General features: G+C 33.5%; 1 protein-coding gene across 1 annotated transcript; it reads left to right on the forward strand.

Moving 5' to 3' along the window:
* The first annotated feature begins 2,837 nt into the window (after positions 1-2,837).
* LOC131847812 (eukaryotic translation initiation factor 4 gamma 3-like) lies at positions 2,838-27,540 on the forward strand. Its single transcript, XM_059197468.1, has 18 exons — positions 2,838-2,904; positions 3,331-3,428; positions 6,546-6,726; positions 7,380-7,477; positions 10,598-10,778; positions 11,432-11,529; positions 14,919-15,084; positions 15,481-15,578; positions 19,559-19,750; positions 19,824-19,976; positions 20,098-20,182; positions 20,667-20,983; positions 22,633-22,818; positions 24,146-24,299; positions 24,899-24,976; positions 26,237-26,531; positions 26,712-26,898; positions 27,349-27,540. The coding sequence occupies exons 1-18, from the start codon at positions 2,838-2,840 to the stop codon at positions 27,538-27,540; spliced, it is 2,826 nt and encodes a 941-aa protein (XP_059053451.1).
* The last annotated feature ends 60 nt before the right edge of the window (positions 27,541-27,600 follow it).

Below are 27,600 nucleotides of genomic sequence, written 5' to 3' on the forward strand. Positions count from 1 at the left end.
CTTAGTGGGTAAAATAAATAGGGGATGAAAGTTTTTATGTAAATTTGTCATTTTTGAAGCTAGAAACTGATTTTTGAGGCTGTTGATTGAATAGATATAAATAAATAGATCATCAAATTTTGTAAAAATGTTACCCTTAAGGGGTTAAAGCTTTTTGAGTTAGTTTATTGAATACCTTACTAATATTATAACTGTAAAAGTAATTCTGTCTGTCTGTCAGTCTCACTTACATGCCAAAACTACTGAATAGATTTAAGTGAAATTTGGTACACAATTAGTCTAGATCTTGAGAAAGCACATAGGATACTTTTGGTTCCGAAAAAATGGTTGTAAGGGGGTTGAAATGGTAGATGCAAGGTTGTACATAATAATCATCATTTTAAAGGTAGAAGCTTGAAACTTATATTTTAGGCTGGTGATTAAATATGAATAAATATGACATTCAAAATTTTTTAAATATTTACCATTAAAAAAAAATAGGGGATGAAAGATTTTAGGTAAATTCGTAATTTTTGAAGCCAGATCTATGAAACTTCATGGGCTTTTTTGGGTTAGTTTATAAAATACCCCACTAATATACATAATATTATATATATATTTATAAACTATAATTTTTATTTATTTTTATATTAATCTTTTTATTTTTATAATTCCCCACTAATATATAATATTAGTGGGGTATTTTATAAACTAAACTATGAAAGTAACTTTATCTGTCTGTCTGTCAGTCTCACTTACACGCCAAAACTACAGAACCAATTTAAAATAAATTTGGTACACAGTTAGTCTAGACCCTGAGAAAGGACATAGGCTACTTTTGAATGCGATAGAAGGGTTGTAAGGGGTTAAAAGGGTACATGCAAGGTTGCCCGACCTGACCGACGGTTGGGTCCTAGAAGTGCCAGGCGTCGATACCGGCGACAAAGCGAACTCACTGGTCGCAAGGTTAGTAGAGATCTTGCCAGTAAGGAAAAGTCCGGGTCACAAGGAGACCCGTCCCGAGGATGTAACCTGAAACGGAACGTCAGAGGCCAGAGCCAAAATAATCTGTGTGACATTGACAAGTAGATGACGGATGATTGAACGTAGGCAGCGGGAGTTTTGGAGCGAAAAAGTTGGTGTTTATATTATTATAAAAACAAATAAGAGATAGGTAATTGTGAATAATGTAGGCATTGAGGTGTTTCTCTCCCTGACCAACTGGGATTACGTCTAAATCGTCAGGATACTAGCGATTTTAATAATACCTACTATATAAATTGTATAAGGCGAATGGAGGTAAAATCAAGGTATGTAATGCTTAGGGAGTAGGTAGGTACCTAATGTACCTACTCCCTAAGCATACCTTGATTTTCAGAAATATAAGTTGGGGTCACTTTTTATTTATGCATTTTTGCGGCTTTTGCACAATCTTTGTTGGGCTAACTATTCTTTCTTGGTTTTAGTTTTAGTTTTTAGTTTTACTTGGTAATCCGACACCTAGATAAAAATATAAAAGTGTGTTTAATTAGAATTAATAATTAATGAACAATAATAATTAGTTATTTAAGACATAAAGTTAATTCGTAATTAGTGTTTAAAAGTAGTAGAGTCTCGTAAACATATTATATTTCACGTCAATCACATATCATTAGTATCAATAAAAATGGCATTAGTCATTATAGGTACTAAACAGAAAACATTGGACTCATAAAAAAAATAATGGTTTGGTAAATTCATTGACGGACTGATCAAACATTAATCGAAAACGTAGCAGGTGTTGACAGGTGACAGTCCGTTAACCCCGAAAATTTTGTACGAAATCCTCAAAAAAAAATATTTAAGATAAATCCCCTCATAAAGAAGTTAACGTATGATGTTCATCATAGACGATCTTTTTTTAAGCCGTATAATACAACATTTCTTTATTATTAGGCAGTGTGTTATGAAGTATTTGTTGATTTTAGTCAGAACCTTTATGTGTTTGTTTTTTTGAAACGTGGTATAATATCGTCTTATAACATAATAGTTCATACAGTTTATAAACAGTATACAATTATAAACAGTTTAAAATTTTACGTGCATTAATAAAGTAATTGATACTCGTTAATATACTAACTAAATACAGTCAACATTAGCGGTCAGAGTTTATTTTCTTCATAAATACAATAACATAATTAAATAGAACATTAAATACATTTAGATTTTGTTGATTAGATAATGATTAAAATGACGTTTTATTTGTAATTGAAATGTTAACATACTTTTACTTTATGACATAATTTTGGCAAAATTTTAACAGCAGTTAGCAAATTTTGTATTAGTCGTGTTAGGCAACATTGGGCGGGTGTATCCCCGATTTATTTGGGAACACAGGGCCACAAGTAGGTAAGGTGAGTGTTACTGTGTATATATAACTTACATACGTTCTAAAAAGAGCAAGCAAACTAAGAGAAAGTCTTTGGAACGCGTTTTGTAGGGTATTGATGGTAACATTCCGAGTAATGTTTTAATTCTAAAACGTTAATCACACAAATTAAAACATTAGCTTCATAATTAACACTTATAGTTATATACTATACTATATAGTTCATTACATTTTTCAATAATTTTACGATAAGACAAATTCGAATCCAATGTTTTTTTGAACATAAATCTGGCACAACTTTTTAATATTTATCATAATGCTTTTTAACATTCACATTGCGTTTATAAAACTTCTCACATCATAGACATTAATTAAAGGTTTTAACATATCTTTGGAAATAGGTACTAATGAAATTACATTTCTACAGAATTGCAATTGCGCTGAAGAAAGCATATAAAGTTTTGGAGTATTACGATAATAAGATCTAGATATGGATCAGAACGATGATGATCCTCCTAGCGATGTTAAGAACGGTAACAGAAATATGTCATTGGGAGGTGAGTAATCATTTATATTCCTCATTTATAATGTTGTCAGCAATTCTTATACTAACTATGTTTTTTATACTCGTGAACGGATGATGCGGGAGTGGTCTGTTCTGACGAGGATGACTGATTTAATTTGTTACTCTAGTAATAATTAACTTTTGTCAGTCTATTTGCCACTAATTTATTTGAAATCCATACATATAAATAAAATTGGAGTGTCCGTTTGTAATATTGAAATAACCCATTTTTACTACATGCATGTGAATATAAATACGATACATACACCAAATTAATATTTTTTACAATTTTTGTCTGTCTGTCTGTTTATTCCGGCTAATATCTGATATGGCTAGATCGATTTTTACGGGACTTTTTTTAATTTTATTCATATTTCTAAATGGTTAAATCAACATACGGATGATTTTTATAATCCAGGCAAAGGAAACATGAAATCAAGTACAAGCCAGGGTGGCAATACTGGTGCCAAAGTCATTCCCAAAGAAACTCTTACTGAAGATGATTGGAAAACACAAGTAAGTTTCATTGATAATAATCATAAAATAATATACTCTCATCACAGTCATCTTAAGCGGAGTAGTCAGAAATTATCATTGCCGATCTTTTCTGGCCTTCGACAGACTAAGTGTTGTTGTATCTGTTCATAGTAGGTACGATATACGAACATACGGCTGACTCCAAGCTTTTGAAGTGCCTGGAATATGACCGACGGCTTCATATCCATTTTGTGCAAGGCGATCACTAGAATCCTTTTTTCTTTAACACTCCTGTTTCGTCATCATTTTTATTGTTTTATATATACGTTTCATACACGCAGTCTAATTGAATTGAAATGACCAATCACTGACCAGTTTCTTGACTGGTCGTACTATAGCCGATCGTAACAGCAATCGGCTGATCACGTGACAATTTTCGTGATGAGAAATCTTGTCTCTCGATTCGATGCGAATGGCGGTTGCAACGTGGCTAAGTATTATAAAATCCAAATTTAAGCCAAAGAACCCTATGAACCATTATTCCAATTCCATCAAGTTCCTGAAGTATTCCTCAAGTAGTGAAACCTGAAGTGGACAGCAGATCCGAAGTGGAAACCCGAAGAGCAAAACGCAACAATGGAGAATCGATCCCCGGCTCTTCCAGGGGAATATACGACGATCCGTCTATGTGTAAGTAGTGCTTGGCCTATATCTTTCCTTCTTCCTTTGTACCACTTGTCGATAGAAGCGATCGTTGATCGCGGTCGGTTGAAATGTAATTCATGAAATAAACACGAAGTACTTGCAGTTGTGTGCAAAATAATGTTTGTGATGGATGAAGATACTCTAATTTGGATTTGTGAAACATCTTTTAAGCTAGAAGAAATAACGAAGGCAGAAAAGATATTATTTATATCTGTACCACTTATACAAATGAAGACAAAAAATGAGAACACATGCAGGAAGGATTAAGAGGAAATTTCAAAATCTATTAAAACAGGTGGATGCTTCAAATCCGGAAATACCTGTAACTTTCGACCACGTAGATGTGATACGATTATTGAGTGATATTTTATTAGTGTAAAGTAAATTAAAAACTGTGAAAAGTGAATATGTGGGTCACCAACAATTGCAAGAGGCATTAAAACAATCTGTGGAAAAATCGTCTCGTCATAAAAATAAGAGGAGGGTATATGCTGAATCTGAATAGCAGTAATTAGCACGACAGTGGACCGGTGGGTGTCCTTCTGTGATCGTTCGATTGTAGTATTTAGTATTTATATGACTGATACACAGATTCATTCGATAATTTGAGGGAATTCAATACGTGCTGAAGTGAAATAAATGCTATTATTGAAAATAATGGCGTTGAGCTATGTATAGATATGTTAGGGGATTTCCTATCGACCATTTTGGAATGAACTATGTTGTTTTCGTCGAGAACATCGTTATGTTCTGGTTGTGAGTTGATGTTGATAGACTGGGCATCCAATCTTAAGTGATTACATATGTTTTTTTTGATGGATGATAATGGTACACGCCTGCGCTGACGGTTTACGCTGGCGAGGCACCAGTGGAGGACGATAACATGAACATGAGGTCAGGTCAGTATTTACATATGTTTATATATGTTAGTGATCTAAATGATAGTAGACGCTGGTTGGATCAGTGTGTGGTGACTCGATCGGCATGTGAAACTGTTACGAACATATAGGTCAGGCTGTTTGTTGGTCTGACTGACCACTTGCCTCTAATCATTGAATGGCCATTAGAGAAGATTAAGCTAAAAATAAATATACATATAAATATAGTAACAAAATATTATAGGGAGAGAGCGCAGTGATTACCATGACCTTTGTAATATTAAATTAAAAGAAATCTAATTTCCTAAATTATTTGGAGATTGTGCTGACAAGATGGTAAATAATACTGTGCATGGGCGTGAACTTGACAGGTTGTATACTGAAATCTTACAATTATTATCAAAAGCCAGCAACGTACCAAAGCAAAGCAAAACATACCAGCTGTGAGCTATACCCTAAGTGCAATCGTGTTGTGCTGGAATATGCATGTTAGAGAAGCTCACAGGAGGCTCGGCTTGAGTATGAGGTTTGGTTGTTTAATAATGTCTGGGACAAACAGGCTGGAGTGTGGGGTCACGCAAGGAGGGTTGACGTCATCGAAGCTCTTAAACCTGTATATTAATGATCTCATTGTTGAGCTTCATAGGAAACCATTTGGATGTCAAATAGATGGCGTCAGTATGAATAATCTCAACTACGCAGATGATATGGTGCTATTGGGTCCGACGGCGGGATCAATCAGAGATTTGATACATACCTGTGAGGGTTACGTTTTAAGGCACGGTCTTGTGTATAATACTAAGAGAAAGCGAGTACCTGGTCTTTATAGTCCCTAAAAAGCAGGGACCATGCGATGCTAAAATATTGCTCAATGGCTACTTAAGAGAGTGCACCACTCTCTTAAGTAGCCATTGAGCAATATTAAGTTATTATTTTAAGTTAGATACTTATGGACCTGGACCTGTTGGACAAAAAGAGAGAACGCAGGGCGTTGGCGGGGAGATTAATGTTGGCGCATACATTCTCGCGGTGTAGTAACGAATCAAAATATTGTTTAAAGCACACTGCCAAACTTTTTACACAAGCGTCCTACAACCCCCTGTGTGTACAATATAACAACTGTTTCAGGATATTGATGGGGCTATCGTGTTTCTGTAGTGCATCTGACATGTTCGCTCTTGCACGACTTTTATGCCATGATCAGAAAAAAATTGCAGCTTTATTAAAATTAAACATTGATTAAAAAAAATACCTACCTATTAAGATTACACTACATTTTGTTAGTATACTTGTTAGTAGTAAGTAAGTAACAACTTATAACCACTATTAGTGTATTACTACTAAATATATTAATATAATAAATATAAGAATTTCACTAACATTAAAACTAGCTGCACTCGCGACTTCGCGTGAAATATCATTTTATTTTTCTAAAATAAAAGTAGCCTAAGTTACTCCTTATGTACATATCCTTAATGTACATATACCTACTTCTAATATTTACATGGGTATATATTTATCAATATTAAAAGATAATACGTGTTATAGTAGTCATTATATTTTAATTTTTTAGGATCTGTATAAGAAGTTCAGAGGAATACTTAATAAATTGACCCCTCATAAGTTTGACACTTTATTAGAGAAAGTGAAAACTCTCAATATTGATACACAAACACGTCTCGAGGGTGTCATTGACATTGTTTTTGAAAAGGCTATAGATGAACCTAATTTCTCGGAAGCCTATGCAGCAATGTGTAACAAACTCAATATACACTCTCAACTACACTACAATATACCTACACTCAAAATATACACTAATATACTAATTAAATTATTATTTACAGTCAACTCCAACGTATGAAAATATGCCATTCGCACCGATACAACAGAGGCCCATTATTAGCGATACGTTTATGCCTGCATTTGGAAAAGGCTCAAATTTAGCGGGTGTTATTAGAAGTAATGTTCCTCGTGATGTTAAGAAAAATAGCAGAAATATGTCATTGGGAGGCGAGTAATCATTTATAATGTCGTTAGTTATCCTTATCCAACTTTTATTTAAGCTCTTATACTCGTAATGGGATTGGTCTGACGACTGATTTAATTTGTTACTCTAGTAATAATTAACTTTTGTCAGTCTATTTGCCACTAATTTATTTGAAATCCATACATATAAATAAAATTGGAGTGTCCGTTTGTAATATTGAAATAACCCATTTTTACTACATGCATGTGAATATAAATACGATACATACACCAAATTAATATTTTTTACAATTTTTGTCTGTCTGTCTGTTTATTCCGGCTAATATCTGATATGGCTAGATCGATTTTTACGGGACTTTTTTTAATTTTATTCATATTTCTAAATGGTTAAATCAACATACGGATGATTTTTATAATCCAGGCAAAGGAAACATGAAATCAAGTACAAGCCAGGGTGGCAATACTGGTGCCAAAGTCATTCCCAAAGAAACTCTTACTGAAGATGATTGGAAAACACAAGTAAGTTTCATTGATAATAATCATAAAATAATATACTCTCATCACAGTCATCTTAAGCGGAGTAGTCAGAAATTATCATTGCCGATCTTTTCTGGCCTTCGACAGACTAAGTGTTGTTGTATCTGTTCATAGTAGGTACGATATACGAACATACGGCTGACTCCAAGCTTTTGAAGTGCCTGGAATATGACCGACGGCTTCATATCCATTTTGTGCAAGGCGATCACTAGAATCCTTTTTTCTTTAACACTCCTGTTTCGTCATCATTTTTATTGTTTTATATATACGTTTCATACACGCAGTCTAATTGAATTGAAATGACCAATCACTGACCAGTTTCTTGACTGGTCGTACTATAGCCGATCGTAACAGCAATCGGCTGATCACGTGACAATTTTCGTGATGAGAAATCTTGTCTCTCGATTCGATGCGAATGGCGGTTGCAACGTGGCTAAGTATTATAAAATCCAAATTTAAGCCAAAGAACCCTATGAACCATTATTCCAATTCCATCAAGTTCCTGAAGTATTCCTCAAGTAGTGAAACCTGAAGTGGACAGCAGATCCGAAGTGGAAACCCGAAGAGCAAAACGCAACAATGGAGAATCGATCCCCGGCTCTTCCAGGGGAATATACGACGATCCGTCTATGTGTAAGTAGTGCTTGGCCTATATCTTTCCTTCTTCCTTTGTACCACTTGTCGATAGAAGCGATCGTTGATCGCGGTCGGTTGAAATGTAATTCATGAAATAAACACGAAGTACTTGCAGTTGTGTGCAAAATAATGTTTGTGATGGATGAAGATACTCTAATTTGGATTTGTGAAACATCTTTTAAGCTAGAAGAAATAACGAAGGCAGAAAAGATATTATTTATATCTGTACCACTTATACAAATGAAGACAAAAAATGAGAACACATGCAGGAAGGATTAAGAGGAAATTTCAAAATCTATTAAAACAGGTGGATGCTTCAAATCCGGAAATACCTGTAACTTTCGACCACGTAGATGTGATACGATTATTGAGTGATATTTTATTAGTGTAAAGTAAATTAAAAACTGTGAAAAGTGAATATGTGGGTCACCAACAATTGCAAGAGGCATTAAAACAATCTGTGGAAAAATCGTCTCGTCATAAAAATAAGAGGAGGGTATATGCTGAATCTGAATAGCAGTAATTAGCACGACAGTGGACCGGTGGGTGTCCTTCTGTGATCGTTCGATTGTAGTATTTAGTATTTATATGACTGATACACAGATTCATTCGATAATTTGAGGGAATTCAATACGTGCTGAAGTGAAATAAATGCTATTATTGAAAATAATGGCGTTGAGCTATGTATAGATATGTTAGGGGATTTCCTATCGACCATTTTGGAATGAACTATGTTGTTTTCGTCGAGAACATCGTTATGTTCTGGTTGTGAGTTGATGTTGATAGACTGGGCATCCAATCTTAAGTGATTACATATGTTTTTTTTGATGGATGATAATGGTACACGCCTGCGCTGACGGTTTACGCTGGCGAGGCACCAGTGGAGGACGATAACATGAACATGAGGTCAGGTCAGTATTTACATATGTTTATATATGTTAGTGATCTAAATGATAGTAGACGCTGGTTGGATCAGTGTGTGGTGACTCGATCGGCATGTGAAACTGTTACGAACATATAGGTCAGGCTGTTTGTTGGTCTGACTGACCACTTGCCTCTAATCATTGAATGGCCATTAGAGAAGATTAAGCTAAAAATAAATATACATATAAATATAGTAACAAAATATTATAGGGAGAGAGCGCAGTGATTACCATGACCTTTGTAATATTAAATTAAAAGAAATCTAATTTCCTAAATTATTTGGAGATTGTGCTGACAAGATGGTAAATAATACTGTGCATGGGCGTGAACTTGACAGGTTGTATACTGAAATCTTACAATTATTATCAAAAGCCAGCAACGTACCAAAGCAAAGCAAAACATACCAGCTGTGAGCTATACCCTAAGTGCAATCGTGTTGTGCTGGAATATGCATGTTAGAGAAGCTCACAGGAGGCTCGGCTTGAGTATGAGGTTTGGTTGTTTAATAATGTCTGGGACAAACAGGCTGGAGTGTGGGGTCACGCAAGGAGGGTTGACGTCATCGAAGCTCTTAAACCTGTATATTAATGATCTCATTGTTGAGCTTCATAGGAAACCATTTGGATGTCAAATAGATGGCGTCAGTATGAATAATCTCAACTACGCAGATGATATGGTGCTATTGGGTCCGACGGCGGGATCAATCAGAGATTTGATACATACCTGTGAGGGTTACGTTTTAAGGCATGGTCTTGTGTATAATACTAAGAGAAAGCGAGTACCTGGTCTTTATAGTCCCTAAAAAGCAGGGACCATGCGATGCTAAAATATTGCTCAATGGCTACTTAAGAGAGTGCACCACTCTCTTAAGTAGCCATTGAGCAATATTAAGTTATTATTTTAAGTTAGATACTTATGGACCTGGACCTGTTGGACAAAAAGAGAGAACGCAGGGCGTTGGCGGGGAGATTAATGTTGGCGCATACATTCTCGCGGTGTAGTAACGAATCAAAATATTGTTTAAAGCACACTGCCAAACTTTTTACACAAGCGTCCTACAACCCCCTGTGTGTACAATATAACAACTGTTTCAGGATATTGATGGGGCTATCGTGTTTCTGTAGTGCATCTGACATGTTCGCTCTTGCACGACTTTTATGCCATGATCAGAAAAAAAATTGCAGCTTTATTAAAATTAAACATTGAGTAAAAAAAATACCTACCTATTAAGATTACACTACATTTTGTTAGTATACTTGTTAGTAGTAAGTAAGTAACAACTTATAACCACTATTAGTGTATTACTACTAAATATATTAATATAATAAATATAAGAATTTCACTAACATTAAAACTAGCTGCACTCGCGACTTCGCGTGAAATATCATTTTATTTTTCTAAAATAAAAGTAGCCTAAGTTACTCCTTATGTACATATATCCTTAATGTACATATACCTACTTCTAATATTTACATGGGTATATATTTATCAATATTAAAAGATAATACGTGTTATAGTAGTCATTATATTTTAATTTTTTAGGATCTGTATAAGAAGTTCAGAGGAATACTTAATAAATTGACCCCTCATAAGTTTGACACTTTATTAGAGAAAGTGAAAACTCTCAATATTGATACACAAACACGTCTCGAGGGTGTCATTGACATTGTTTTTGAAAAGGCTATAGATGAACCTAATTTCTCGGAAGCCTATGCAGCAATGTGTAACAAACTCAATATACACTCTCAACTACACTACAATATACCTACACTCAAAATATACACTAATACACTAATTAAATTATTATTTACAGTCAACTCCAACGTATGAAAATATGCCATTCGCACCGATACAACAGAGGCCCATTATTAGCGATACGTTTATGCCTGCATTTGGAAAAGGCTCAAATTTAGCGGGTGTTATTAGAAGTAATGTTCCTCGTGATGTTAAGAAAAATAGCAGAAATATGTCATTGGGAGGCGAGTAATCATTTATAATGTCGTTAGTTATCCTTATCCAACTTTTATTTAAGCTCTTATACTCGTAATGGGATTGGTCTGACGACTGATTTAATTTGTTACTCTAGTAATAATTAACTTTTGTCAGTCTATTTGCCACTAATTTATTTGAAATCCATACATATAAATAAAATTGGAGTGTCCGTTTGTAATATTGAAATAACCCATTTTTACTACATGCATGTGAATATAAATACGATACATACACCAAATTAATATTTTTTACAATTTTTGTCTGTCTGTCTGTTTATTCCGGCTAATATCTGATATGGCTAGATCGATTTTTACGGGACTTTTTTTAATTTTATTCATATTTCTAAATGGTTAAATCAACATACGGATGATTTTTATAATCCAGGCAAAGGAAACATGAAATCAAGTACAAGCCAGGGTGGCAATACTGGTGCCAAAGTCATTCCCAAAGAAACTCTTACTGAAGATGATTGGAAAACACAAGTAAGTTTCATTGATAATAATCATAAAATAATATACTCTCATCACAGTCATCTTAAGCGGAGTAGTCAGAAATTATCATTGCCGATCTTTTCTGGCCTTCGACAGACTAAGTGTTGTTGTATCTGTTCATAGTAGGTACGATATACGAACATACGGCTGACTCCAAGCTTTTGAAGTGCCTGGAATATGACCGACGGCTTCATATCCATTTTGTGCAAGGCGATCACTAGAATCCTTTTTTCTTTAACACTCCTGTTTCGTCATCATTTTTATTGTTTTATATATACGTTTCATACACGCAGTCTAATTGAATTGAAATGACCAATCACTGACCAGTTTCTTGACTGGTCGTACTATAGCCGATCGTAACAGCAATCGGCTGATCACGTGACAATTTTCGTGATGAGAAATCTTGTCTCTCGATTCGATGCGAATGGCGGTTGCAACGTGGCTAAGTATTATAAAATCCAAATTTAAGCCAAAGAACCCTATGAACCATTATTCCAATTCCATCAAGTTCCTGAAGTATTCCTCAAGTAGTGAAACCTGAAGTGGACAGCAGATCCGAAGTGGAAACCCGAAGAGCAAAACGCAACAATGGAGAATCGATCCCCGGCTCTTCCAGGGGAATATACGACGATCCGTCTATGTGTAAGTAGTGCTTGGCCTATATCTTTCCTTCTTCCTTTGTACCACTTGTCGATAGAAGCGATCGTTGATCGCGGTCGGTTGAAATGTAATTCATGAAATAAACACGAAGTACTTGCAGTTGTGTGCAAAATAATGTTTGTGATGGATGAAGATACTCTAATTTGGATTTGTGAAACATCTTTTAAGCTAGAAGAAATAACGAAGGCAGAAAAGATATTATTTATATCTGTACCACTTATACAAATGAAGACAAAAAATGAGAACACATGCAGGAAGGATTAAGAGGAAATTTCAAAATCTATTAAAACAGGTGGATGCTTCAAATCCGGAAATACCTGTAACTTTCGACCACGTAGATGTGATACGATTATTGAGTGATATTTTATTAGTGTAAAGTAAATTAAAAACTGTGAAAAGTGAATATGTGGGTCACCAACAATTGCAAGAGGCATTAAAACAATCTGTGGAAAAATCGTCTCGTCATAAAAATAAGAGGAGGGTATATGCTGAATCTGAATAGCAGTAATTAGCACGACAGTGGACCGGTGGGTGTCCTTCTGTGATCGTTCGATTGTAGTATTTAGTATTTATATGACTGATACACAGATTCATTCGATAATTTGAGGGAATTCAATACGTGCTGAAGTGAAATAAATGCTATTATTGAAAATAATGGCGTTGAGCTATGTATAGATATGTTAGGGGATTTCCTATCGACCATTTTGGAATGAACTATGTTGTTTTCGTCGAGAACATCGTTATGTTCTGGTTGTGAGTTGATGTTGATAGACTGGGCATCCAATCTTAAGTGATTACATATGTTTTTTTTGATGGATGATAATGGTACACGCCTGCGCTGACGGTTTACGCTGGCGAGGCACCAGTGGAGGACGATAACATGAACATGAGGTCAGGTCAGTATTTACATATGTTTATATATGTTAGTGATCTAAATGATAGTAGACGCTGGTTGGATCAGTGTGTGGTGACTCGATCGGCATGTGAAACTGTTACGAACATATAGGTCAGGCTGTTTGTTGGTCTGACTGACCACTTGCCTCTAATCATTGAATGGCCATTAGAGAAGATTAAGCTAAAAATAAATGTACATATAAATATAGTAACAAAATATTATAGGGAGAGAGCGCAGTGATTACCATGACCTTTGTAATATTAAATTAAAAGAAATCTAATTTCCTAAATTATTTGGAGATTGTGCTGACAAGATGGTAAATAATACTGTGCATGGGCGTGAACTTGACAGGTTGTATACTGAAATCTTACAATTATTATCAAAAGCCAGCAACGTACCAAAGCAAAGCAAAACATACCAGCTGTGAGCTATACCCTAAGTGCAATCGTGTTGTGCTGGAATATGCATGTTAGAGAAGCTCACAGGGAGGCTCGGCTTGAGTATGAGGTTTGGTTGTTTAATAATGTCTGGGACAAACAGGCTGGAGTGTGGGGTCACGCAAGGAGGGTTGACGTCATCGAAGCTCTTAAACCTGTATATTAATGATCTCATTGTTGAGCTTCATAGGAAACCATTTGGATGTCAAATAGATGGCGTCAGTATGAATAATCTCAACTACGCAGATGATATGGTGCTATTGGGTCCGACGGCGGGATCAATCAGAGATTTGATACATACCTGTGAGGGTTACGTTTTAAGGCACGGTCTTGTGTATAATACTAAGAGAAAGCGAGTACCTGGTCTTTATAGTCCCTAAAAAGCAGGGACCATGCGATGCTAAAATATTGCTCAATGGCTACTTAAGAGAGTGCACCACTCTCTTAAGTAGCCATTGAGCAATATTAAGTTATTATTTTAAGTTAGATACTTATGGACCTGGACCTGTTGGACAAAAAGAGAGAACGCAGGGCGTTGGCGGGGAGATTAATGTTGGCGCATACATTCTCGCGGCGTAGTAACGAATCAAAATATTGTTTAAAGCACACTGCCAAACTTTTTACACAAGCGTCCTACAACCCCCTGTGTGTACAATATAACAACTGTTTCAGGATATTGATGGGGCTATCGTGTTTCTGTAGTGCATCTGACATGTTCGCTCTTGCACGACTTTTATGCCATGATCAGAAAAAAAATTGCAGCTTTATTAAAATTAAACATTGATTAAAAAAAATACCTACCTATTAAGATTACACTACATTTTGTTAGTATACTTGTTAGTAGTAAGTAAGTAACAACTTATAACCACTATTAGTGTATTACTACTAAATATATTAATATAATAAATATAAGAATTTCACTAACATTAAAACTAGCTGCACTCGCGACTTCGCGTGAAATATCATTTTATTTTTCTAAAATAAAAGTAGCCTAAGTTACTCCTTATGTAAATATCCTTAATGTACATATACCTACTTCTAATATTTACATGGGTATATATTTATCAATATTAAAAGATAATACGTGTTATAGTAGTCATTATATTTTAATTTTTTAGGATCTGTATAAAAGTTCAGAGGAATACTTAATAAATTGACCCCTCATAAGTTTGACACTTTATTAGAGAAAGTGAAAACTCTCAATATTGATACACAAACACGTCTCGAGGGTGTCATTGACATTGTTTTTGAAAAGGCTATAGATGAACCTAATTTCTCGGAAGCCTATGCAGCGATGTGTAACAAACTCAATATACACTCTCAACTACACTACAATATACCTACACTCAAAATATACACTAATACACTAATTAAATTATTATTTACAGTCAACTCCAACGTATGAAAATATGCCATTCGCACCGATACAACAGAGGCCCATTATTAGCGATACGTTTATGCCTGCATTTGGAAAAGGCTCAAATTTAGCGGGTGTTATTAGAAGTAATGTTCCTCGTGATGTTAAGAAAAATAGCAGAAATATGTCATTGGGAGGCGAGTAATCATTTATAATGTCGTTAGTTATCCTTATCCAACTTTTATTTAAGCTCTTATACTCGTAATGGGATTGGTCTGACGACTGATTTAATTTGTTACTCTAGTAATAATTAACTTTTGTCAGTCTATTTGCCACTAATGTATTTGAAACCATACATATAAATAAAATTGGAGTGTCCGTTTGTAATATTGAAATAACCCATTTTTACTACATGCATGTGAATATAAATACGATACATACACCAAATTAATATTTTTTACAATTTTTGTCTGTCTGTCTGTTTATTCCGGCTAATATCTGATATGGCTAGATCGATTTTTACGGGACTTTTTTTAATTTTATTCATATTTCTAAATGGTTAAATCAACATACGGATGATTTTTATAATCCAGGCAAAGGAAACATGAAATCAAGTACAAGCCAGGGTGGCAATACTGGTGCCAAAGTCATTCCCAAAGAAACTCTTACTGAAGATGATTGGAAAGCACAAGTAAGTTTCATTGATAATAATCATAAAATAATATACTCTCATCACAGTCATCCTAAGCGGAGTAGTCAGAAATTATCATTGCCGATAAGTGTTGTTGTATCTGTTGATAGTAGGTACGATATACGAACATACGGCTGACTCCAAGCTTTTGAAGTGCCTGGAATATGACCGACGGCTTCATATCCATTTTGTGCAAGGCGATCACTAGAATCCTTTTTTCTTTAACACTCCTGTTTCGTCATCATTTTTATTGTTTTATATATACGTTTCATACACGCAGTCTAATTGAATTGAAATGACCAATCACTGACCAGTTTCTTGACTGGTCGTACTATAGCCGATCGTAACAGCAATCGGCTGATCACGTGACAATTTTCGTGATGAGAAATCTTGTCTCTCGATTCGATGCGAATGGCGGTTGCAACGTGGCTAAGTATTATAAAATCCAAATTTAAGCCAAAGAACCCTATGAACCATTATTCCAATTCCATCAAGTTCCTGAAGTATTCCTCAAGTAGTGAAACCTGAAGTGGACAGCAGATCCGAAGTGGAAACCCGAAGAGCAAAACGCAACAATGGAGAATCGATCCCCGGCTCTTCCAGGGGAATATACGACGATCCGTCTATGTGTAAGTAGTGCTTGGCCTATATCTTTCCTTCTTCCTTTGACTTGTCGATAGAAGCGATCGTTGATTCGGTTGAAATGTAATTCATGAAATAAACACGAAGTACTTGCAGTTGTGTGCAAAATAATGTTTGTGATGGATGAAGATACTCTAATTTGGATTTGTGAAACATCTTTTAAGCTAGAAGAAATAACGAAGGCAGAAAAGATATTATTTATATCTGTACCACTTATACAAATGAAGACAAAAAATGAGAACACATGCAGGAAGGATTAAGAGGAAATTTCAAAATCTATTAAAACAGGTGGATGCTTCAAATCCGGAAATACCTGTAACTTTCGACCACGTAGATGTGATACGATTATTGAGTGATATTAGTGTAAAGTAAATTAAAAACTGTGAAAAGTGAATATGTGGGTCACCAACAATTGCAAGAGGCATTAAAACAATGGAAAAATCGTCTCGTCATAAAAATGGTATATGCTGAATCTGAATAGCAGTTAGCACGACAGTGGACCGGTGGGTGTCCTTCTGTGATCGTTCGATTGTAGTATTTAGTATTTATATGACTGATACACAGATTCATTCGATAATTTGAGGGAATTCAATACGTGCTGAAGTGAAATAAATGCTATTATTGAAAATAATGGCGTTGAGCTATGTATAGATATGTTAGGGGATTTCCTATCGACCATTTTGAAAAAGAGAATGGCGGGGAATTAATGTTGGCGCATACATTCTCGCGGCGTAGTAACATCAAAATATTGTTTAAAGCACACTGCCAAACTTTTTACACAAGCGTTGTGTGTACAATATAACAACTGTTTCAGGATATTGATAATCGTGTTTTTGTAGTGCACAAAGCTTTATTAAAATTAAACATTGATTACATATTGATTACACTACATTTTGTATACTTAAGTAACAACTTATTTGTGTATTACTACTAAATATATTAATATAATAAATATACACTAACATTAAAACTAGCTGCCTGCCAAGAGCTTATGTACATATATCCTTAATGTACATATAGGTATATATTTACAATATTAAAAGATGGAGGACGGTATACATGTTATAGTAGTCATTATATTAATTTTTTAGATCTGTATAGTTCAGATCTTAATAAATCATAAGTTTGACACTGGTTATTAGAAAGTGAAAACTCTCAATATTGTGGTGACTCGATCGGCATGTTTTTGAAAACTATTACGAGTTACGTATGAAAATATGCCATTCGCACCGATACAACAGAAGTAGCGATACGTTTAACGGGTGTTATTAGAAGTAATGTTCCTCGTGATGTTAAGAAAAATTGTCATTGGGAGGCGAGTAATCATTTATAATGTCGTTAGTTATCCTTATCCAACTTTTATTTAAGCTCTTATACTTAATGGGATTGGTCTGACGACTGATTTAATTTGTTACTCTAGTAATAATTACTTTTGTCAGTCTATTGCCACTAATGTATTTGAAACATACATATAAATAAAATTGGAGTGTCCGTTTGTAATATTGAAATAACCCATTTTTACTACATGCATGTGAATATACTAATCATTTTTTGAATGGCCTAATATTGAAGCTAGATAATTTTTACGGGACTTTTTTTAATTTTATTCATATTTCTAAATCCAGGCAAAAGGAAACATGAAATCAAGTACAAAGGGTTACTGGGAGAAGCATTGATAATAACCATCCTAAGCGGAGTAGTCAGAAATTATCATTGCCGATGGACCTTTGTAATATTAAATTAAAAGCCTGGAATAATCTAATTTCCATTTTTGGAGATTGTGCTGACAATCATTTTTATTGTTTTATATATACGTTTCATTAAAATAATACTGACTGCATGGGCGTGAACTTGACAATTTTTGTATACTGAAATCTTATTCATTATAAAATCCAAATTTAAGCCAAAGAACCCTATGAACCATTATTCCAATTCCATCAAGTTTATTCCTCAAGTAAAACCTGAAGTGGACAGCAGATCCGAAGTACCAAAGCAAACGCAACAATGGAGAAAACAGGGAATATACGACGAGTCTATGTGTAGCCTATATCTTTCCTTCTTCCTTTGTAATATATATATATATATATATATAATCTTTTAAGCTAGAAGAAATGATATTATTTATATCTGTACCATATATATATATATATATATATTAAAACAGGAAATACCTGTAACTTTGGTAGATGTGATACGATTATTGAGTGCTGACGTCAATCTGTGGAAAAAAATCGTCTCGTCATAAAAATAAGAGGAGGGTATATGCTGAATCTGTATATTAGCACGACATGACCGGTGGGTGTCCTTCTGTGATCGTTCGATTGTAGTATTTAGTTTTTATGTATAGGAAACAGATTACATTCGATAATTTGGAATTCAATGTCAAATATTATTGAAAATAAAATGATATGTTAATTCAACTACGCAGATGATATGGGTGATTACTAATTGGGTTTCTGGCGACAGTGGAGGACGGTATCAATCAGAGTATTTATTTGATCTAAAATAACCTGGTTGGATACAGTGTATGAACCTTGTGTATAATTAGAAGATATAGTAACAAAATATATAGAGTACCTGACCTTTGTCTTTATAGTCCCTAAATAATACTGTGCATGGGGTACTTGACATGTTGTATACTGAAATATTACAATTATTATACTACAAAGAAGTGCAACTGGAATATGCATGTTACTCTCTTAATGTCTAGCCAGAGCAATATCATAAGTTATTATTTTAAGTTAGATACTTATGGACCATTTGGATGTCCTCAAATGAATAATCTCAACTACCAGATGTATTGGCACGGTCTTGTGAATACTAAATATATTGTTGGACAAAGAACATAACTTTTTTATGACTACACAAGCCCCCTGTGTGTACAATATAACAACTGTTTCAGGATATTGATGGGGTATCGTGTTTCTGTAGTGCATCTGACATGTTCGCTCTTGCACGACTTTTATGCCATGATCACAAAAAAAATTGCAGCTTTATTAAAATTAAACATTGATTAAAAAAAATTACCTATTAAGATTACACTACATTTTGTTTATACTTGTTAGTATAAAGTAAGTAACAACTTATACTGTTAGTGTATTACTACTAAATATATTAATATAATAAATATAAGAATTTCACTAACATTAAAACTAGCTGCACTCGCGACTTCGCGTGAAATATCATTTTATTTTTCTAAAATAAAAGTAGCCTAAGTTACTCCTTATGTACATATCCTTAATGTACATATACCTACTTCTAATATTTACATGGGTATATATTTATCAATATTAAAAGATAATACGTGTTATAGTAGTCATTATATTTTAATTTTTTAGGATCTGTATAAGAAGTTCAGAGGAATACTTAATAAATTGACCCCTTCTAAGTTTGACACTTTATTAGAGAAAGTGAAAACTCTCAATATTGATACACAAACACGTCTTGACCTTGTTTTTGAAAAGGCTATAGATGAACCTAATTTCTCGGAAGCCTATGCAGCAATGTGTAACAAACTCTCAATGCTCAAGGTAATTAGATTTATTAGATTTACTATTTACATATATATTTCATATGTCATCTTTACTCAATGTAAATTTACAGGTACCTGCAGATAAAGCAAGTGCTCCTAACCAATATGTAAATTTTAGAGCACTTATTACCAGCAAATGTCAGAATCAATTTGTAACTAAGAAAGTAGATGAGCAAGTTCTGAAATTAGAGAAAGAAAAAGTAATAAGTGAATGTAATGATCCTGTAAGTAGAGTCAATTCTATTCAAACATGTTATACTTTAAATATAAATTGGATAATTTAAGAACTTGGATTAAATAAAATAGTATGGTATTGTTTATATTAAAATTATTCTTTTTATTTAGAACAAAAAGAAGGAACTGCAATTGATGCTTGAGGAAGAAAATAGGCGAGCCAGGATGCGTTCAGTTGGGAATGTCAGATTCATTGGTAAGTTTTTGTTAACAAAATTACAATTAACTCATTTGACATACTTGAGGTTTTTAATCTTTTTTATTATTAAGACAAGAGCACGCACTGTTAACAGTACTACTACCTAGACTATCATATATTACGTATTTAGAATACAAGCAATAACCATTCAAATTCATGTTTTAGTTTTTTAAGTACTTGCTTTTCCACTAAAAAATAATAAAGCTACATTTCTGTGCTGAATTATATTTACCTAATGAAAAGTAAGTACCACAACAAGCATTTATAAATATTTGATAAATTTAAAATTTGGTTCAGCCAGTTACTGATAAAAGCCGACTTGCGAAAGGCAATAGCAATTGCGAATGTATGTCATATATATATATATATATAACATACATGTTTTGTTCCATATATATATATATATAGTTAATTCTTCTTTACCTAAATGTTTTCTATTTTGTTTATACGATTGGTTATTGAAGATATTTTTTTATTTCAGGTGAATTATATAAATTAAAAATGCTTACATCTAAAATAATGGTATACTGTATGAACCATTTGATAGAAGATGTATTAGAGGAAGAAAACCTTGAATGTTTATGCATACTGCTTACTACAATTAGGGAACAAGTCGAGAGTGAAGCAAAAACCCAATTGGATTCTGTATTTGAGAAAATGCAGAACATAATTTATGACCGTAAAAGCAACAAAATTAGTAGTCGTGTTAGATTCATGATTCAGGATGTAATTGAATTAAGGAAACGAAGATGGGTTGTTAAGAGTGTAGTAGATTCACAGCAGCAACGTCAAATTGAGGTACAGTCACGTTAGAAATTTATTACAGTGCGTTTTGCAAAATATTTGTTTTTGTGTGAATATTGGGCACTTCGTCATTATTCATTGTAATCATTAAAGTATCTGTATTTAATATATGAATATGGAACGGTGCACTGGCTGACTGATGATGGCAAGGATACTAAGGCAATGATAGGATGAACATTAGTCAGGTCAGTTAGCACATAACGGCCAATACACAAGGAATTAAATGCAAGGGACACCTGTGTGATCGCACGCATGTGACATGACATGGCTACATACATTGCTAGCAATGGGTCTCTTACTCTTCTTTACAAAAGACAAACAACGATGTAAATGTGTGTCTATTTATAATATAAGAAATACTAATGACCAAACCTCCAACCTCCTAAAATTGTCTAGTTTTAATTTACAAAACAAATTACTATAGAATTTGCTCTTGATTTTATCACCAAAACTATTTTTTTTCTGAACAGCCGAAGTATTAACAGATATAGTAAAAGTTACCTCGCGGGTAGAGTATGATTACCAGGAGAATCATCGTCTCTTTATGTCTGATTAGTTATCGGGTTTCAGTAACCTATGCCTTTTAAGCCCATATATGTATGTTGGGGACTATTAGTTGGTTGGCCATCACATTATGATGATTTACTAACTGTATCTATTTGAAGCAGCAGTGTTTTATCTTTGCGGCCACTGTGTATGAAGTGAGATACTTATGAACCTTCAATGTTCTTGCAAACACAAATGTGCATTTATAATCTGTTTCTTAATATTGTCTTCAGCCCTTAGTATTATGCTTGTTGGATTGGAGTTTTCAACAGAACCCCATAACTGAATGCTGTAGGTCCAGATTGGTTTCTATATAGAGTTGAAGAGAACTTTGTTGTCAAGGGATAATTTTCCTTTTCTGCCTAGCAACCAATACATCCTCTTGTATTTTATATTTGGTCTCTTTCTGAATGTGCTTTCTTCAAGTCGGCCGATGATCCAGTTGCATTACAAGATACTTCACTGTATCACTTTAGGGGAGAGTTTTCCTATCTAGGGTAACTGTGGGGCAGTTTCCTGGTCGCATACTGAATATCACATAAAGTGACTTGAATGTGCTGGCAACTATATTATATTTTTTGAGCCACTGGTTCATGAGAATATGGTCATTTTGTAAAGCTCGTGAGGCTTAGTCGGGGAACGTATTGCAAGTTAGAACTGAAGTGTCATTAACCTATCGAGCTATGGTTAGACCTTCACATTGTGGTAAGTCTAATGTGTAAATGGTATACAACACTGGTCAAACCTAAATTGATAAGTCGAATATTAAAATTGAGTGTGATACACAAACTTAAAATGAATGGGATATCATTGATTTGTTACATGAAATAATGCGACATTAAATCATTGTAACATACGGATGAACAAAGTTGCACCATATGGGTTCTATTTTGCACTAGTACACATTAGAAGCTACAGACACTGCGGCTTACATAATCCTGGAGCTGGAGGACGCTGCGTGAAGCATATGGAATTTGAATACTGTACAATGTTCTGTTTTACCTTTTCGGTCTGGTATTCTGGTACCAAAGAATTGCCCTGATTATTTTTCTAAAAATATATATTTTTCATGTCTTATTTGTTTATTGTATTTGCAGTTATTTAACGCCAATCCTATGGGTGGTTTCCGAAATCGTAATGAAGGTGGACGTGGCAAACGTGGTGAAGGCAGAAGACAGAACTCTAATTCCTTCCAAATGGACAATAGCAATAATTGGATACTTACCAAACGTTATACAATAGATACTTCCAAGTCAAAAGCTGTTAATTTAACAATTAATAAAGTAAGTTCTTTTGTTTGTTTACACACACCGTTACTGCAATTTTTAACGTCTTTGTAAGCTATACACATACTTGAATCGGTAAGCCACCTCTTTCACAAAGATTAACATTGTGAAGGTGGACTTTATTAACATGGATTAAAATTAGACACGTTCCTTGGTATGGTATATTGCTATATTCCTAATATCGTAGAATCAAAAGGCACTGTAAAAACAATTGCTATCAAAAATAAGAATAGAATGTCAAAATTAAAAATACAATAAAAATACTACTTATTATATTTGTTAATATTTAAAATTTGAATTCTTTATAAAGAATTAAAATTAAATAAAGAACTGTATACCAATTATGCAATATTGTATGAAATCGTTTCTACTTGTGTAGTCAATTGAAGTTATGACGCAATACCAAATAATTTCAATTAATAAAATGCGATAATGTAGGATCTAATGAAAGTAACAAAATTATTTATGTTACATTCATTCCAAATATTGTTAATCCAACCAATTTAAAAAGTGAGTACAATACCGTAGATACGGAACATTATTTATTATGGTCCTAGTTAGATTATATATTTATAAGGGTACCTTTATTGGTTTGATATACTTGTGAATTTTTAATGCCTTCAAACAATTATAATATTAATTGCGTTGTTCGTCGTTTCAATGCCATGCTGTCATTTCGGCAAAATTGCGATAACGTGACATTGTAACGAGGTTACTTAATCGACATACGATAGAAATATTTTTTATCTATAGGTAAAGTTACGTTTACGTCGCTATGCTATTTGATATCGTCAATAAAATGGGATTACTGACAGATGGCGTCATTTTCACTGCGCCACATAACGAAAATCGTTGCGGTGTATGTTATATAAATAGCATATATACTGAACATAAGTTTCATTCTCAACAATTGTTCTTGATTGTTACGGTATATAGCATTAAGGAGCCTCTTTTTACATGCTGTGCTAAGTTCAATTTGGACTAATTGACACTAGTAAAAAGGCGTTGGGTATTCAGATTTATCAATACGGTATTATAATAGTCATTATTAGAATTAACTGTAATCTATATATCGACAAATAAACGACAAAAAGGAGAGTCCTATAAACATTTTCGTGAATTGTAATTAATGCTTTTAATGTTATAGTGCAAGAACATCTTTCTTTTTATATTGTTTCAATTTGTTAAATAATTATTGTAGATGTCAGACCAGACATGATAAACATATACTAACTGTGTTATACAGTGGTAATCATTATTATGACTGTAATTGGAATATACAATACAGGCTGCTGTTTTACATCTATGTGATATTATATTTCAGAATTTAAGTACTGTTAAATTGGCTCCTCCTGCATGGAGCCCTGCATTCAGTACTAAAACTGCAGCACAAATTAGTAGTAACAGCATGGTTGGTCTTACTAACAACAAGTATAGTGTTTTAGAAATGCAGCCAAACGATTCTAGTCCCATCAAAGGTAAGTTATTTTTTGTACTATCCATAATGACACTTTGTCATTCTTCAAATAACAAGAAAGCAAAATAAATACATTTTTTTATATTCGTTTAGATCAAGAATGTATTCATAGTGGCTATATGCTCATTTAATTCGAAAGAAACTAGGTTTAGCCCATTAAAATAATCAATGCAGTAGAATTATCCCTAGTCTTAAAGAATTTGGGTTTGTATACTAAATAAAAAAATTCATGGCTTCAAATTCTCTTTATAATATATATGTTTTTGTAGTCGACTTTCTGATTGACGTCGGCCCTTTTTGTACATTTATGGCGATTAAATTGCTTCAATATTCTAGGGTAGGCATAAAGTAACTAGGTTTGTTATAAACTGGAAGTGAATAATTATGTTGGTGAATATAAAAGGAGGTTATTGCAATTATGGGAGGGATGTGGCTATTAATTGTAATAACTCCGGAAAATGTGGTTGGTTAACCATGACTTAATACTTTATATTAAACAATACATGAAATCTAGTCAGTCAGTTGTGATTCTTGAATGTATGTTTTCAAAATTATATCACAATATTTTCATTCAAAGTGACTACATTATAATTTTTTTAGGAAGCAAAGATACATCCCCAACCTATCAGGCAAAAGGTGCTTCCATTGAGAGGTCGACATTTACTAGAAGTGATTTCAGTAAGTAATTAATTAATTATCCTTATATTAGTCATTACAAAATACGTGTTAGGCTCTATTTGAAATACGTCAGTGTTATTATAATTAATAGCATCCTGAATGGTGTGCACCATTCCATACAACTAGTGCTTTACAGAATATATACAGTAGGAGTAGGTGTATTCTGTATGCATAGTGTGTACGTGTCATGTCTTTAATATCACTACCCCATCTGAGTATATCAACAAGAACACGGACGGCAGGGCTCTCGGTGGCTACTTAGTCACTAATCATAGTCGCTAAATGTACCTGATAGAGACTCCATATTCTTTCGGTCAGAGATAAATCATGAGGTGACACTTCCTAGTCGATATCATAATATGTGTATATAGTATAGTAGGAAATCTACTAGTAAACATCTTAGTTTGTTTTATCGACTGGGTTTCTTAAGGACTAAGATGTAATTTAATAATAATTTTGTATGAAGAGAAACTAAGGTCGTTATGAACATTAGTCTTAATTTAAAATGTTAATTGTGAAGAATCAGTTTTTTTTACTGTTTTATCAATAATTATATCATAGTTCGGTATTACGTCCATCTATTATTGAAAACCGCACATAATTCAGAGCTGAATGCTTGCTAACTACCTATCTATTTACATAAAAGTAAGGAGTCCTAGTCATATATTTTGCGATATTCCAAAATAATATTTGTAACTGTTGTATTATTTAATAGTTATTGATATTAATAAATATTTTTTTGTGAATCCCTGGTTTAGACTAAATATCTCTCACCAATGGAGCCTATAATGAAATATTATCATAGATGCATAACTAAATTTGAAACGTAATTGTTTGAAAATCATTAATTCCTTATCAGAATTGCTCTTACTTATAACTAAGACAAGGAAATGAGATTTAATAATTTTTTATTATGAAGTAACTAACTACTCGGCCCGCCTTCGCCCGGTTATATAATATTATCTATTAAAAAAAACCGTGTCAAAATCCGTTGCGTAGTTTTAAATATTTAAGCATACATAGGAACAGACAGCGACAGCAACTTTTATTTTATACTATGTAATGATGTATAATTGTTTTCCCGGAAATAAAGGATTTTATATATATCTGTACAACCATTATCACTGGCGAATTGGTTTGTTATATTATACTTAAGTTTTAGTTAGTTAGTTAAACTTGATTTGATAACTTTAATGGATTCTTACGACATCATTCAAATAGAATAGTCATGATACTATTAGAATTTAATTTTTTTTTTAGGCAGCGGCAGCGGCAGCCGTCCAGGTTTAGTGGGTACAGCTCGATCCAGCTCGGGTAGTCGCAGCGTAAGCGCTGCACCTCCTACCCCACCAGTCATTGCTGAGATTCCAGGCCCTGTTACAGCAGCTGTTCCACAGGATCCACTGCCAGAAAACAAGAAGAAGTCTGTTCATGCAATGATTAACCTCGCTCTTTTGAACCCTGTTGACGATGAGTTGATACATGAAATACAAAGATTTGATACAAGAAATCATGCTGCAGTTGTTACGGAAATACTCAACATGGCACTGGAGAAGTAAGCTAGTTCATATCACATTAATTTTTGATCCCAGTATCAAAACTACAACATATGTTTCTTGGGAAATGAATAAATTTTCTTTACAAAAGAATATTTGATTGTATTATAGTTTCTTAATTCTTATATATAAAATCTAATATTTAGTGTATTTGATAATTAAAAGTATGTATATTTCAGATCCCAGAAAGAAATAAACACTATAGCGAAGTTACTCTTACATTTGGTTTCAACAAATACTATCTTACCAGTTCATTTTGAATTGGGCATAACAGAAACTTTAGAATTTGCGCCTGATTTGTATATTGATATACCCATGTTATATGAATATTTAGGAGTGATCATTGCGCCGCATATTGAAAAGAGGGTATGTAAATATTTAATCATACACAAAATAAAACCAGGTTTGCCAGTGAAATATTAAAAAAAAAACACTTTGCCCTTTCTTTTAATTTTCATATTCAGATATAGCTTTAGCTATTCCTGAATCGATTTGAGTGTAATATTCAGTGCTTCATTCACACATTATGCTGTTCCAATAGAACTTAACCTTTTATGGTAAAAGGTATACCTATGACATTATAGTAATTCGTATTGAATATGTGAATTATTTTATTACTTTTAGTATTATAATTAAATTACTTTAAATAAGGCTCCAATAGTGTAATGTATAAAATTCTTTTGTTTCAAGACCCGAGAAGAGAATAATGATGGTAGGATAATTTAAAAAAGTCCTATTTTGTAACCCAATTGTTTTTTAAAATCTGACGTTTTAGAAATTCATATGTAATTGTCACGGGAATGGATTTTCTTACAGCACATCACACTACTTCAAGTGTTTAGGCTTTCTGAAAATATTAAATCTGCGAAACAAGGACATTTACTACTAAAAGCAATAATAAGAGAGTTAAGAGATAGCATGGGACCTACTTTTGCAAAAAGTAAATGGCTGGAATCCAATCTTCAGTTTAATCAATGGATGCATGATGACCAGGTATGGCATAACTAAATAATTTCATAGTTACTCCAGTATTGATTGAAAGTTATATGATATGATCTAAAATATGCT

Source organism: Achroia grisella, unplaced genomic scaffold (genome assembly GCF_030625045.1).
Source record: "Achroia grisella isolate CSIRO2021 unplaced genomic scaffold, CSIRO_AGI_Agris_v1 utg542, whole genome shotgun sequence".
NCBI classification, from domain to species: domain Eukaryota; kingdom Metazoa; phylum Arthropoda; class Insecta; order Lepidoptera; family Pyralidae; genus Achroia; species Achroia grisella.